General features: G+C 35.9%; 1 protein-coding gene across 17 annotated transcripts in view; it reads left to right on the top strand.

Annotated features, from left to right (window-relative positions):
• The window catches only part of LOC108630345 (flocculation protein FLO11), a 61,862-nt gene that overhangs the window by 16,978 nt on the left and 29,678 nt on the right, over positions 1-15,206 (top strand). For 14 of the 17 annotated variants that reach the window (XM_026818020.1, XM_026818029.1, XM_018033594.2 and 11 more), the window contains 2 exons: positions 10,800-10,905; positions 14,732-14,791. In XM_026818020.1, coding sequence (XP_026673821.1) covers positions 10,800-10,905; positions 14,732-14,791 — 166 coding nt within the window. The remainder of the gene's footprint in view (positions 1-10,799; positions 10,906-14,731; positions 14,792-15,206) is intronic. The other 3 variants (XM_026818018.1, XM_026818028.1, XM_026818019.1) reach the window with 2 other exon arrangements.

The following is a 15,206-nucleotide window of genomic DNA, read 5'->3' as shown; positions in this document are numbered from 1 at the left end:
TTGCATATACGCAGAATTTGACTTTTGCACTGTAATGAAATTACTAGGAATCGGGAAACTTTCACGCTAATCGATTCCGGCGTTAAAACTCGTTTGAGCCACCGCTACGCCCTCGAAATTGCTCGATGCATTTCGATCGTCTCTAGCGAAACTCATCGTCGATTTGTCAAATCGTATCCGCCCTATGTGTCGCCGGGACGTTTTAAGGTCGATCTCGAGGTAGATAAAAACGTTAAGTGAAGTTTTCATAGCGCGATATCGACTTTGTCTGGACGTTGTTTCGCTTAGTCATCTTCTCAGCGCATTACGTGCATGCAGGATGAGTTACAATAAGCTATTATTTACTGATTTTGTTAGAAAGTATTGCAAGTGTCTATTTTGATTTGTTTAAACACAAAAAATGAGTCAAATGTGAAATTCATATGAACTACTAATTAATGACATCAAGCAGTAATTAATGTACTGCGGATTTTACGGATTTACATGTAGATTGAATATGCGGAAAGTATAAAGAATGCATATGATGAATGAAAATATACGAAATATTAAAAGTCGATATCATACTGTTAAATTGATACCGCGAATGTTTTATTTTGCGTACAAGTCCGAAAGGATTGTTTCGCATGATTATTCTTATTGACTCACCCTGTATACACTATTGAGCTAACACAATTCGCCGATGGGATGGCCGAGCGTCACGAAAAGGTGGTAGGAGCGAACACCGGCACTGCGCCACTCTTTGCTCGTCGATATGCACTATCACGTGCACACCCGATTCTTCCGTCGCGTCGGCCGTACGTACGTTGACTTTTACTACTTGCTCGGCCGACCGCGGCTGCAATGCGCAATCGGACGCTAAATAAGCCGAAACGACCCTTTCGTCGGCTTCAACAAAAGGGTTAACGAGCTTTGCGAGTATCGGGGAAACAAGAAACATTGTCGAAGAATCCTACCCCTTTGCTTATAGATTTTCGAAAACGATCGTTCACGCGGAAAAGGCATTCTTCAGTTCACTTACGTATACATATTCTTTAGGGAAAAATTACTTCATTCAGTAAAAAATATGAGGGAATTCATCAATTGTCAGTTCTTAATCATTGTATATTACATTCTTTTGTTAGTTCATATTAATACTATTCTGCCATGTTAGTAACAGCTCAAGTTAGTACAAAAACGTTTAAATATATAGCCTATTACATTTTATTGTAGACCCTTAACATTTGTAAAAGAAAGAAATAGCAAAAACTATTACATGTACGTTTTCGAAATTATTTGAATGAGAATTTTTTAATTATTTTTAAATTTCATGAATTATGACTTCTTGCACCAAACTACAAATGTATATTATAAATAGAGTTTAAGTAAATTGCTAGAATATTTCTTTTTCTTACATTACTTCACACTTCAGAATGCCTCTGCATACTACATACATAGTATTTTTAGACTCTGAAAGTTTGGTTCACAAACCTTGGATGCTTTAATCAGTATTCAGTGACAGGATTATCGCATGTAGAATTAGGCCTCGCGTGTACCGGGTCCATTATTTTCTGTAAAGTAAAGTTAACTTCAAGGAACCATGTCTTGGATATTTTGTTGCGATCCTATCTAGAAACAATTAAGTACAACGCTGTATCTTCCTTTCGAACTATCCAAATGAAATAATTATGCAATATTTAGTGTAATACATAAGATAAATCAATAATTGTACCTAAATTATTTTTTAAACGTGTTTGGAAGAATGTATTAGGATTTATTCAAATATCAAAGTATATTATTTCAATAAGTTTTATCAAATATAACATTCGTGCAAAACATTTTCTATTGAAATAAAAGTACAATCAATTGAATAATACGACTATTCTTATTGACTCATCTTATATAACGTAGATTGCAATCGAATTTCCCAAATTCTTCCAATATCCGCTGTTAAATATCCTATGTTGGTACAGTTCCAACAGAGAAAATGTACGACTAGATCAAGCCAAATAATCCGAGAACCGAAGTCATACAATCTAAAACTACTCATAGAACTTGAAACGAGTTGATTTTGTATCTTTTCCAAACTAAATTTGGTAGCACAAATTAAATTATCTTAGTTACTGAAAATACATTAAATTTTATTAAATAAAATCCGATGAATATATTTTGATATTTTCTACATTTTTGTATATCCCATGGAGTATTTATATCTTTTCCACATTTCTTCAAAATGTATGAAATCCGTATTCCATTTATCAGTTATTTCTGGGACGAAGATTTTCAGAAATACCAGAAAAATATTTGAAAATTTTATTTTTTCATTACATGAATATATTGTTTGAACAATTACTTGGAATAATTATCTAACTATTATAATTACTAAATGATTAAAGAAAATACGCTTCGGTAGTAGAAATTGATTGGGAAACTATTGGAAAACGGAATTTTTGACCTCAACGGGTTAAATGTGCTTTAACGGGGTCAGAAATATATAAACTGATTCGACTTTAACTAGCAGTAAATTTGGTTGTCTGCATGCAGCTGGCAAAAGCAAGGAGTAGTAGGAGAAATACCAGCAGTGCGCCACCATCTTCATCGATATTCTCAATGTGGAGCGGCGGCGGTCAGTACGTTGACTCTTACTACTCGACAGTGGCCATATGTCCCTCGAGTCGCAGTCGCAATCGCCTTGATAAGCCGCACATAGGCTCTCACCCGCGATCATACCACTGCATCATCCCTCTGCGTATTACGTCATCGTAATCTCTCTCTCTTTTATCTTCCGCCTTCATGTGCTTGGCAAACGTTATGGAACCGACTATCCTTCTCTCAGACGTGCTATACATGTATCGTATCGTCCCTTCGAACGAGACTAGAACAGGGTACACCACCGAGGGTGGAAACCGAAAGGCAGGAGCGTTGCGTAACGTTTTGCTTTCCCGTTGTATGCCTTTAGGGTCAGAGCTTAAACTACTTTCTTATTTTCATTCCTCTATGGGATGAAAAGTCATCTTCCTTCCTTCCCTTTAGTCGAGGGTGCATCTTTTGTGTTACACTGCATGTATCAATTTTGCGATCATGTAAGGAAAAATTGTCAAGATGGAAAATCGAAAAGATGAGGGAGGGTCTGTATCTTTCGCTTATACTCTGACACTGTCATTGGTACAATATTTTCAAAAATTGTCATTTTAAGAAAGTTCCACTACTATCTCACATATAGTTTGTATTGTTTCGAACATTGTCTCTTACGACAAGAAAGTAGCTGCCATGTGAATTTCACTGCGTGACGTGCAACGCCTCTCGGCACTTTGCAAAATACAACAGAAGGAACGGCATTCAGAAAGTTTTCAACCACGAATCAGCTTTCTAGGTTGTTTCTCATTGTTCCTCCTCACTTCCTCCTTTGTTTTGATACAATTACATTCTATTCTATTTATTTTCCTTTCTTGATCAAATTTTTTTTAAATAGTCTTCTTTATAGAAACTGCCATTCGTGAAAATTTACAAGTAAAAATAATAGAATGATAATAAATAATACAACAGAATGAATGTTTTAGCCACGCAGATAATAATATGAAATTACTAACAAAATTATTTGTCAAGCAAACAGTGACAAAAATCTATTGAAATTCGTAGTAAACAGCGTGACAAATAAATCACGTGCATTCTGAGCAGAGATAGTAAAACGATGTAACAGACGGAAGATTCGCTGCTCATTACTACGTATTATCATTGCCACCAATGCGGTCATTGCCATTGTCGTGATCGGTGTCAGTCGAGTGAACTCGAGGATTTACGAGCCACTCGTCGTAGTATCCAACGTGACACAGGAGACCCTCCACATGAGGTATAAACCCCTTTTACCACCCACTCTTCACCCCGTTTTGTCGAATCCGCATCCACTTGGCCCTAGACTGCAACTGCGGGCAAATCACGGAGAAGAGAGCCATACATTACATTTTCGCTCTATTCGTTTTCAGAACTTTTTCCAAAGATTAACCCATTTTGTACCATTAGGGTATTCATACGTAAATTCCTTTGGAAACTACCATCAAAGTTGTCATATGTCATCAATTAGCTATATCAATAGACGAAAGTTATTATATAGAATTTGCACGATTCAAGTGGGCACGTCTCTGAAAAAATATATTTTTTAACGCTATTATTTAATGAAATACTATGGTCAAATTCGTTTTCTACACTTATATTATATTTATGCATGTTTTTTGTATCAGTTGATGAAGCTTTTCAAAAAGATTTCATTTACTCTTCATATATGCGGTCGATACAAATTAGGTTCCGAAATATTGAACTCGCAAAGTTCAATCTTTTTTGCGGAGTAGGGATGGGAAGCAGAGCAAGGAATTCCGTTGCCTATTGTGGCTAAGCCACTTGAAGTGAATACCTATGGCCTGTGTTAGGATCAGCTGGCCCAAAGGTCAATAGTTTTCCACGTCCTTTTTGTCAATAAGTAGTCTTCGAGAGCGAAGGCAGCACCTGTTCTTTGGTTCAGCTGATCCTAATACAAGCCATGTATCCATTTCAAGTGGCTTAGTCACAATAGGCAATAAGTTCTGTTGCCGTGCTTCCTATCCTTGTTCCATAAAAGTTTCTAAATTTTTGAGTGTATTATCTTGAAGCCGAATTAAAGTTGACCGTATACATACATGAATGGTAAATGAAATTGACTTGAAGTGCTCTGTGAAATATTACAAAAAATTGTATAGTTCCGTTTGAGAAAACGATCTTGACCATCGCATCTTATTAAATAATAACATAAAAAGAAAATCATTTCCTTGAAAAGATGTGTCCCCTTGAACCGCGCAAATTCCGCATAAAAACTTTCGTCTATCTCCAATAACTTAGGAAATAAAGGATTGTCAAGAGTTTCGGAGGATGTCCTGTATTAACGGAAAATGATTATATCAAATATTATATGAATTTTTATTACAAGATGATTGTTTGAAAAAATCTCAATAAGTGTGACAGAGAAAAAGTTGATCAAGAGCGTAGATCGAAGGTCGATAGTTTCGTGATGATATCGCGATGTAGGAACTAGGGTAATTGTCCTGAAAGCTTAACCAGAGGGGAGATGCGAGCTAGGATCACCGCCGACGATCTCATCTCGACGTCTCATCGGCATGCAGCCGGCCGGAAAAACGGCATCTTCTCTGGCTCGTTCGGCGAGGCGAAAAGAGTTTCGATCGTTCAAGAATTACCTTGCAGACGCGACGCGAAATGGAAAAAGGAAACTTGTGGCGAAAGAAACACGTCGATGAAGATGGCGGGTTGTCCCACGATCCAGGAACGAATTCGCTGAAATTCGCAGCTCTAAACGCAGACCTTCTATTTCGACGTTTTAAAACTGAAAGGCCGAGTAATTAAAAGTATAAATTGCCGATATAGAAGCTATTTCGTTGAAAAATGAAAAAGCAATTTTATATTGCGAGTGTATGATGCAATACCAATTTGGACAATTTGTGCAGTGCTTTTTTTTAATAGACATTTATTCAATTAATATCATATATACTATATATATATCCAGGTTCGAAGTTTTCTAGGATTTTTACCATTTTATTCAGCCTGTATTTTTACCATCTCTACACCAGGAGTTTTTGAGCAATATCAGGTTTCTGTTAACAAATTCTTAACAATATAATCTAATTATATAAAATTTTCATTCGTTAAATTTGTTACGTACGCGTCCTTAACGTTTTCAGAACATTTGAAGGTAGTCATGTACGCATCCTTTGCGTAGATGAATTACGATTCAAGGCGAGTGTAGAAGCTTCTAAAAAATGCACAAATATGGTCATTCTTCGTCTAGGGAAGGATCTGTTTTGGATATACAAGGACGCTCGTTTGATTAGTCTTGACCGGAATATCTAGCTCGTCGAATTATAATACTTATGTATTTTTATATCTCGTATCATGTGTCGCACAAAAATACATAATATAATTATTTTAACGAATGAAAGATTTATGTAATTAAATTATTATAAAACTGAATAAAAATCTACATTTTGTACGTGACTAATCTATTTTCCTGCACGTTTTAGTCTCTACTCGTCATTAATATTAATTAAATGTGATTAACAGACTACAGATTTTATGTATTCAGAGAAATGTTATGAATTCAGAGAAAAGTATAAAGGAAATCTTAATTTAAATTTCATTTTTAAATCGACATTCCAAAAGTTGAATTTTGTATAAAAACTCACAGTAATTAATATTCTACTTAATGGTCGAAAAATTGCTATAAATTGCTATAAATAGTTTTACACTCGTAAGGAAGATTTCATTCATCTTCACCCCATTAATGAACCATTCGTATGTCGTCACGTTGTCGCGTCACGTCGATTCGTGGAAAATTTGCGAATTCTATATCTACGTCTATTCTCGACAAATCGATACCTACTGTTCGTCGAGTAGCGAAGGAAGCCAACGACGAATTCACTCTTGTCGATCAACGACCGTGTAATAGAGCAGACGAATTATAATACTTATGTATTTTTATATCTCGTATCATGTGTCGCACAAAAATACATAATATAATTATTTTAACGAATGAAAGATTTATGTAATTAAATTATTATAAAACTGAATAAAAATCTACATTTTGTACGTGACTAATCTATTTTCCTGCACGTTTTAGTCTCTACTCGTCATTAATATTAATTAAATGTGATTAACAGACTACAGATTTTATGTATTCAGAGAAATGTTATGAATTCAGAGAAAAGTATAAAGGAAATCTTAATTTAAATTTCATTTTTAAATCGACATTCCAAAAGTTGAATTTTGTATAAAAACTCACAGTAATTAATATTCTACTTAATGGTCGAAAAATTGCTATAAATTGCTATAAATAGTTTTACACTCGTAAGGAAGATTTCATTCATCTTCACCCCATTAATGAACCATTCGTATGTCGTCACGTTGTCGCGTCACGTCGATTCGTGGAAAATTTGCGAATTCTATATCTACGTCTATTCTCGACAAATCGATACCTACTGTTCGTCGAGTAGCGAAGGAAGCCAACGACGAATTCACTCTTGTCGATCAACGACCGTGTAATAGAGCAGCCCTTTTCGGACAATTAGTGAAACGGTAGTCGACTTCAAGTTTTGTGCTCGTCTGTGTAAATTCAAGAAGCAGAAATAGTAATAGCAGCCATAGTAAGTATAATTTCAGTTCGTGTTCAATTACGCGACAGGCATGTTTGCAATCGCTCTCTATTCCTCCGTTAATTGCGCATGCGATACACACACTTCGACGACGCAGTTTTCTCCACGCGACCGCGCGTAATTATCAATTAACCGGCTGTCTCGTTAAGTGGAATCTTTAACGACATTATTTCGCGGACCTTCGCGTGCCTCCATCTAATTCTATTTTCGTCGAACGCAATCACGTCGACCTTTTTAATTTATTCATCGCTCTCTGCAAGTATCGTCCCTTGCGCTTTTGATCGGATGATGACAACCACCAAGCGCGCAATCCTTTTCGAATACTCTCTATAAAATGATTTGTAATTTCCAAGTTTAAATAAAAGGACATATGTCCTTTATTAATTTTTCCGAAGGAATTGTTGAAAGCTTACTATTTATTTATCGTCTCGTCGACTAACAGACTTACGTAACATTATAACTGCAAGAAAAGACATAAAGAACTTAAATCTTAAATATTATAATATGCAAAAACAAAGCAATATTTCGATGCAGATTGATTTTTCCTGGACACAAATGATCCATCTTTGTACAGTAAGGGTTAAGAATTTATTGACAGGACAGAATCTATGAATGCAATTTTTATTAAAACATACTGAAATTTCATTTTTTGTCAAACGTCATAAATAATGGGAATTAAGCTTTCTATCGGTGCAAAAATATCGCGAAGTTTGGCACGCGACGTGGGTGCGGCGACATATCCCCGTATGAAAAGGTTAACGGTGCCCCACATCGGCATTAATAAATGAACAGTATAAGGATCGATACACGGTCTCAGATAGAGGAGAGTTCGCGGCAAGGTAGTCGTACCTACCCGCTACTTTCTCGGTCTATACCGTACTGGCGCTGTATTTTTAAACGAACTAATCCATTTTTGATCGCCAACACTCCTTTCAAGTTCTTCCGTTCGCCGCACAAGTCACGTATAACCGTTGGGAATTCCTTTCGAATTCAATACGAAAAGCCACCCAACTTGAATTCGCGATACAATAAATTCGATTGTAAAACATTCAGATAAAATAATATAATAAACAAACTGCGGATTTTTATACAGCATAAAATCTTTATGTCATTTTCAGAGATGTGTTTAGGATCAATTTTTCTTCCTTCATTTAAACATTTTGATATGTTAAAGTTTTATACATTATATGCAGTGCAATTTTTGTTATGAATGCATTAAATTCGCAGTCCAATAATAAAATCAAGTTGAAACTCCGGATGGTAGTGCAGACAGCAAAATTTAACAAGCACAAATTGAAAACACAATATAATACACGAAGTAATATAAAATATCGACAGTGAATCTGCACATTGCTGCAGTTAAATAATAAAATTAATTTTTGTTTGAATTTCAGTTTTCCAATTAACTACCATAAATGCTTTATTTTACATAAAAATTTTCAGTCCATTTATAATGAAATCTAAATATGCAAGGATGATAACATGTATTACATGTGTATAATTTTGCAATAAAGCTTAGTACTAAGAATAAAAACAGATAACGTCGGCAGTATCGCGGCCCAAATTACAATAATTATTTCCCAGCGCGAGAGACATATGAGCCTAAAGCTTTTGCAAATGGATTATGGAAGCCCCAAGCATCGACCTGTCTGTCTATCTATCGAAACCTTGCAGCATGTTTTAATTGGTACAATGAACGCCGGGATGGCTGGAGTACGCAACGTGGAAAATATTTCACGCTTCCCGTTTCTTCCACCCTATTCCTCTCTGCATCTCCTCCCATATTGATTGCCTAGAAAATTTCACCTTGCCACGTAATTACATCTAAGGAGCTACACGATCGAAGCCCACCAATTTACCTACGTATACCGTAACGCAGTAGTACGCCGCGAGAACATCCACGATACTAAATTTTCATGGTACCATGGAAATTCTGTTATAGACAATAAATTAAATACCCTGGGACTCGAATAATTGCCCCACAATTATAAGTATAAAATATTACTATTGTAGCATAAATATACAATTTTAAGCATGATGTCATGCGGTTGCGATGGGATAGAAAGGAATAAATGTAATTAGGCCTGGAATAAAAATTGAACCAGTCTTCTGTTGCAGTTCTTTTTTGTAATCACTGCGAACGATGCTTTTTATTTCCCTTTCTGTATCAACGTAAACACGAAACACGAAAGGAGAGACAAAAACGAAAACAGTAATTCAAAGAACCGTAGACCGTTTCATTGGTACACGGGTCGAAATCACATTGTCTCATCCGTGTACCCGGGTAGAGAGACAGAAACCGATGGTATCTGGGTTAAGTAACTAAATCAATCAACTCTGAGAAAACAGGACAACGCAATTAGCGGCGCCGCTACGAATCTATCACGAGGTTTATAAAATTCCCCTTGGGAAAGGGGCGCATTTACCAGCTGCGTTCGTCGCGATGAAAGGGACAGGAAGTTTAAAAAAAACTAACGTTCTCTCTTATCAGATCCTCTAATTGGAAATTTTCACCTATGAGGCGCCAGTCGTCTGGTACCCTTCTAATTTTTTTCCTTTTTTATTGGCACCGCGTTAACGTTCTTCCTTTTGTGACACGGCGACGCGCATTCACCGGGCAAAATCGATCGGCGTTCATTGAAAACTTTCTTTTTTTCCGCGGTTCAAAGCTAAAAAGAAAACGCGATAGATGAGAAGGATAGAGGAGAAAGGAATCGACGCTTTTCGAGAATCGATGCGAATCGTCATTGTACTGAATTGTACGCGGTATACTGGCCGACAATGCTGACCGACTACCGTGCTATATGCGAGACGAGTGTTCTTGTCACCCGCAAATGCGACTGATACCTACCATTCGTTTTCATTATACAGCTATAAATACAGAAAGTATTGCTTAACGATGAATATTGTATATTTAATACAAAGATGTTCTTTAGTCAAACATTGAAATGTGCATTCAGCTTTTATTTGTCTGAATAGTTTTATACATTGCAAGCATTTTTATAAGTTGTTTAATATACAGTAAAAAATCTGTAGTCATTGTAATCTTTCAATTATTCTTACACATCCCTAAATGATTAAATAATTTTGCTATTTGAAATATATTCACGATTATGAATCCTGAAATCTGTAAATTCTTTGAGTGCTGTGTTTATAATTCCGTTGTCTTGAGCCATTCTTCCATAATTCGTTTCACAATAATCTCAATTTGTTTTCATTCACTTTTATAATAATTTGAAACATATTGAATTTGGCTTATAATAGTAGATGATAAAACAAAGTGTATCTAATTTTTTACTGAAAGATTTATTTTGTCAAAAGATTCATATGCACAAATCTAATAAAAGTAAGGATTGTATGAGATTCACGTCACTGCGGCTTTAAAGATAATATTAATCAAACTTCCTGAAGTTTCCTTTCAAGCGTCCATCAACTCGGCCTTGAATCGGATAATCCAATCCCCGGGTTTATTAACATTTCAAAGGGACTTCGAATCGATGAATTCTGAATAGAAATCGGAAGAGCAAATGTCACGGGGGGGCCGAGGAAAACTAAAATTTCTGCTTGAAAGAAAACATTCGCAGAATAGAATGTCGTCCTGTATTAATTTAAGATTAATTGTGTGTATTGCAGCAGCTCCATTCAGAGTATAGGAGCACGTACACATGGCACGAGTACACCGGTCCTCACCAAGAGCATACGGTCGTCCGTCGGGCGCCACAACCACCCCCGACGTCGAGTAAGTTCACCGCAATTTATTATTTATACTCTGCTGCCTCTTCCATTTAAACGTTCATATTCATACCAATTTTCACAGTCTAGCGGAAATAGTGGAATCAATCTTTTCGCTCAGAGCGATATCTAGTATTTCTTAAAATTAGTTAATGTCGCATAGAATTCTCCCTGGTATGGTGTTTGAGCAAATAACATTTCCCGTTTCTTAATTTCATGAGAGTTATATACATGTCACACGTGGTTTCTGCAATTTTTTTAAACAACTCTTACAATTTCCACAACTGGATGTAAATTATATGTGTAATACGTGGAACGCTTGGCAAAATTCTATGAATCATTTTGTTATACGCGTATGTCTAATGTTAAAAAGCTCTGATTGTAAGATAGGAAAGAAGAATTGTAAATTCCTTTGGAAAAACGGAACGGATTCAACAGTTCTTAGATCTTTCAATCACGTACGCGAATCGTGTGAAAGAGTTGAAAACGACTAAAAAGCGTAGGGAAGAGAAGACGGCCAGATAAGTTTTCTCAGGCAACCATACCACGCTATTTAATGGTTAATTGCCTCCATGAATTTGTTAGAATCGTAGCAGCAATCGCGAGCGTGAAAAAAATAAAAAAAAAGCTAAGAAACGCGAGGAATAAAAACAGAGCGACACGTACCGCATTTCCATTGCAATTACGTTTTGTCATAGTCCTTGCGGTGAATAACGTTGTTACGGTCACGATTAATACGTGGCAACGTCAAAATTTCCGCTACTCTGCTGTATTACCGTTCTCGACGTTTCCGAGTTCTCTGCTTCGTGAAAAGAAACGTGAATAATGCGACTTTTAATCAAACAGTATTGTGCAACGCGTAATTTCGAGGATTGCAATAACAGTGCGTTACGTTCGATGAAAATCAAGTAAATTGCTATTTTAGCTACCAGCATGAAACAGAAAGTTTTTTTAATTAGGTGAGCCTGTATAATAGAAGCATGCTCGCTTGCATGCTTGTTTGCCAATGACTCGTTAGACTTGGCTGGCATTTCAATGATCACGATTCCAAGTAGGATTAGGTTTAGGTAAATCAATTCACTGCTATTTAGCCTAATATACATATATTTATTAGTATAATATTATGTTTCTGTTGCAAGAAATTTAGTACATCTTTTAAAATCGTAAGACTTGATTTAGTTAATTCATATATAATTATTCACAATTCTTACTCATCTCATTGTATACTATTATTCTAAAAGACTGATAATTTAGATTATGAACTCTTGTGTCTTATGTTCGACTGCCATACCAATATGAAAAAGGAACACTAAAAATTAGTGCTCAATTAAACTTAAACCTTACTGAAGTAATATTGGAGAACAGGAGTTGATATTTGAGAACGCGGCTGTATTTCCCGTTCCCTTACAAACGAACCAAGTTTCGCCTCGCCTCCCGTTCGTTCGACTTTTAATCCAGCGAAATTGAATCTGTTTTTCTCAATTTGTCGTAACATTCATTAACATACGCATATACATAGTACATACATCAAACTATGGAAAGATTACAAGAGAATTCAACATTCTAGTTCTCCACTTGGTACCATTTCCAAGGTATTCCACAATTTGTTGATGACGTTGTAAGTGACATGGAAAATGTAATAGGACATTGGAACCCCCAGAAAACAGAAGACAGAAATATACATCAGTTGATAGGTCTACTCGTATACCTATATAGTCCCTGTTAATGTAATAGTAAGTACATAATTTTCTTTATCAATTTTTTTTTTTTATTTAGGTTTGAAAATACTAACACTATAAATATGATGTAAAAGTAATAACATTCTTCTGGATTCTAAATCAGATACATGTCTAAAATAAAATTTGTGCATCTCTTTACATTGTATTTATTTATTAATTAAATAGATATCATGCTGAGAGCCAAAATAAAAATGCTCATACCTACACATATTAAGGTAGTCATTAGCTTTTTATCGAAAATAATCAATTTATATATTCACGCTCGTATCGTTCAGATGATCCCTAAATATTACTATCGACTTTTATTTATCTAATCTCATCATCTTTTACTCCCCTTGTTGGCATTTATTGTGAAAGTGTTTTGCGACTATTTATTTACTTTTTTGGTCGTGCTACATCGTAATCCTCATTATTCAACTGGGTAATACATATATCGCACACGCCCTGTCGTCACGTTTCACAACCCTCGTTCACACCACCGGCATCTGTGTCTATTCTCACCCTCGTAACTCGTTATACAGGGTGCTCCAGAATGCACGACTTTACTGTAAGGATGTGAAAGAGGATGAAATTCTGAGTGAAAAATTCCTCTTCCACGTTTTCCTCTAATCGCTATTAATAATGTTTTCAACGATGAAAGTGGACTAATGGCATGTCCCCTAGAACGGTCACTCACAATCAGTGCCATAATACAGTAGCACGAGACCCAGTACCGCGCCATCTCCCACTTTATGACAGTTGAACTCGAACACGTCACTGGTCCACTTTTGTATGTATAACCATAATTTTGTTCCACTACGTCTGTATTATATTTCCAATTATACCAGCAACACCATTTGTTCATTCTTGACATAATATTGTATATTTTTCACTATTATCATGTTCTGTTCTTTCCATCTTTCTTTGTTTCTTTTCTTTTTAGTTTCCTTTAGTATCAAAGGCTTGATCAAACGGTAGTCTACGGTCTGAAATTCATTTCGTCAGATTCAATTTGGTTAAACAAAGTACAGTTGATCCAAATGAATGAAATTCCAGCATTTGTAATTCAGTTGGATGAATTATAGGGGATAAGATAAAAGTATGAGACAAAGGACACAGAAATACAAGAGACTTTCATTGTCATTGTCAGTTTTAGTAATGATTAAAGATGAAGTATAACGTAGAACCATTTCCTACCATTATTAAGGATGTCAATGGTTCACAGAGTGAATTGATGTGAAGTACCATTTGAAATTATATAGATATGTGTATAAGATTTATTTCAGTCTCATGACCCAGAAATGGAGTTGGTTTACATTTACGATTATCTCTACACACATCCCTGCCATCCCACACACCTCACTATTGTTAATAGACTCTGTACATGATTTAACTATAAACCCTCCATTTGGAATTATCCTTTGATGAAGGTCCTATCATTGTATTCATTTTTTAGAGGGCCAATAACTATATACGCTACCCTAATTGCTCATTTCGAATGATAATTCGTACTGACACATTTTGTATAATGTTCCCAAGTATATTTAAAGACATTTAGTTTGTATTCTGTATCTCATATTCAAAACTTCTCCTCTATTGTTAAATCAAATTGAATCGAGTGAATTTACTCTCAGGCTTTTACTATCAAAACTCATAATAGATCGCAAAACGTCCCGAGACACGTGCACGTCGATCACACACGCAGAATTATCAACCCTATCACGGCTCGCGAGCTACCGTGAAAATAATTAGCCGTTGGGCTTCGTCGTTATCGGGTATCGATAACGGCCGGAAATTTACGAACAATCCACGTCCGATTCGGCGAAACGGTTTTTTCTGCCGATACGTGGATGATGCCGCATCCGAGCCAATTTTTGTCTATTACAAAGGCTAGACTAAATTGTCGAGATGAGGATAAAAAAGTTTTCTAAAAAAAAAAAGAAAACTGAGCGCTTAGCAAGAGGGGATCGATAAAAAAACCGAGCGAGAAAGAATAGAAGTGGACAAGAAACGACTAAGTATTATACATAGAGAACGAGACAAAAAATGAGAGAAAGGATGTATAAAAATAAAAAAAAAGTCGAACACGGTGCCAGCTGCGAATTTTGATTGCAGCGAAACAAGCGAGCGCGAAGCTACAATCGGCCAAGTCAACCGAGGATGAGAACAATGAAGGTAAGATGAACGATCGGAGCTACGCAAACATCTACAATTATTACGGTTTATTTCGCTCGTTTTAGTCCTTTATTTAACACTCGCGGGGGATGAATATTTTGTCCTGCTCCGACGTCGTCCTGTTCTTTCCTCCGTTCTTTCACTTTTCAACCATCCCCGTTTTCTGTTAATCAACCCTCCCAACCTAGTATTCCCAAAAACCAAGAAGACCATCCGGAAGTAATTGACCTTTTATAAAGTGACTCGCTTTTGAATACACTACCAAATATCTTTTTCCTATACGTTGGCCAACATTTCTTTGTATTCGCAAATTTTACGGTTAAAAAATTAACAGTGGGCTTGCTTACTTTCTACAGGCTGAATCAACAAGAATTTTTATATAAAATAATTGATTATTCTCTTATTTCATTAATAC

Source organism: Ceratina calcarata, unplaced genomic scaffold (genome assembly GCF_001652005.2).
Source record: "Ceratina calcarata isolate Rehan_Ccalc_2016 unplaced genomic scaffold, ASM165200v1 scaffold72.2, whole genome shotgun sequence".
Classification (NCBI taxonomy): domain Eukaryota; kingdom Metazoa; phylum Arthropoda; class Insecta; order Hymenoptera; family Apidae; genus Ceratina; species Ceratina calcarata.
The sequence above is the reverse complement of the archived record's forward strand: the minus strand, read 5'-3'. Positions and strand labels throughout refer to the sequence as shown.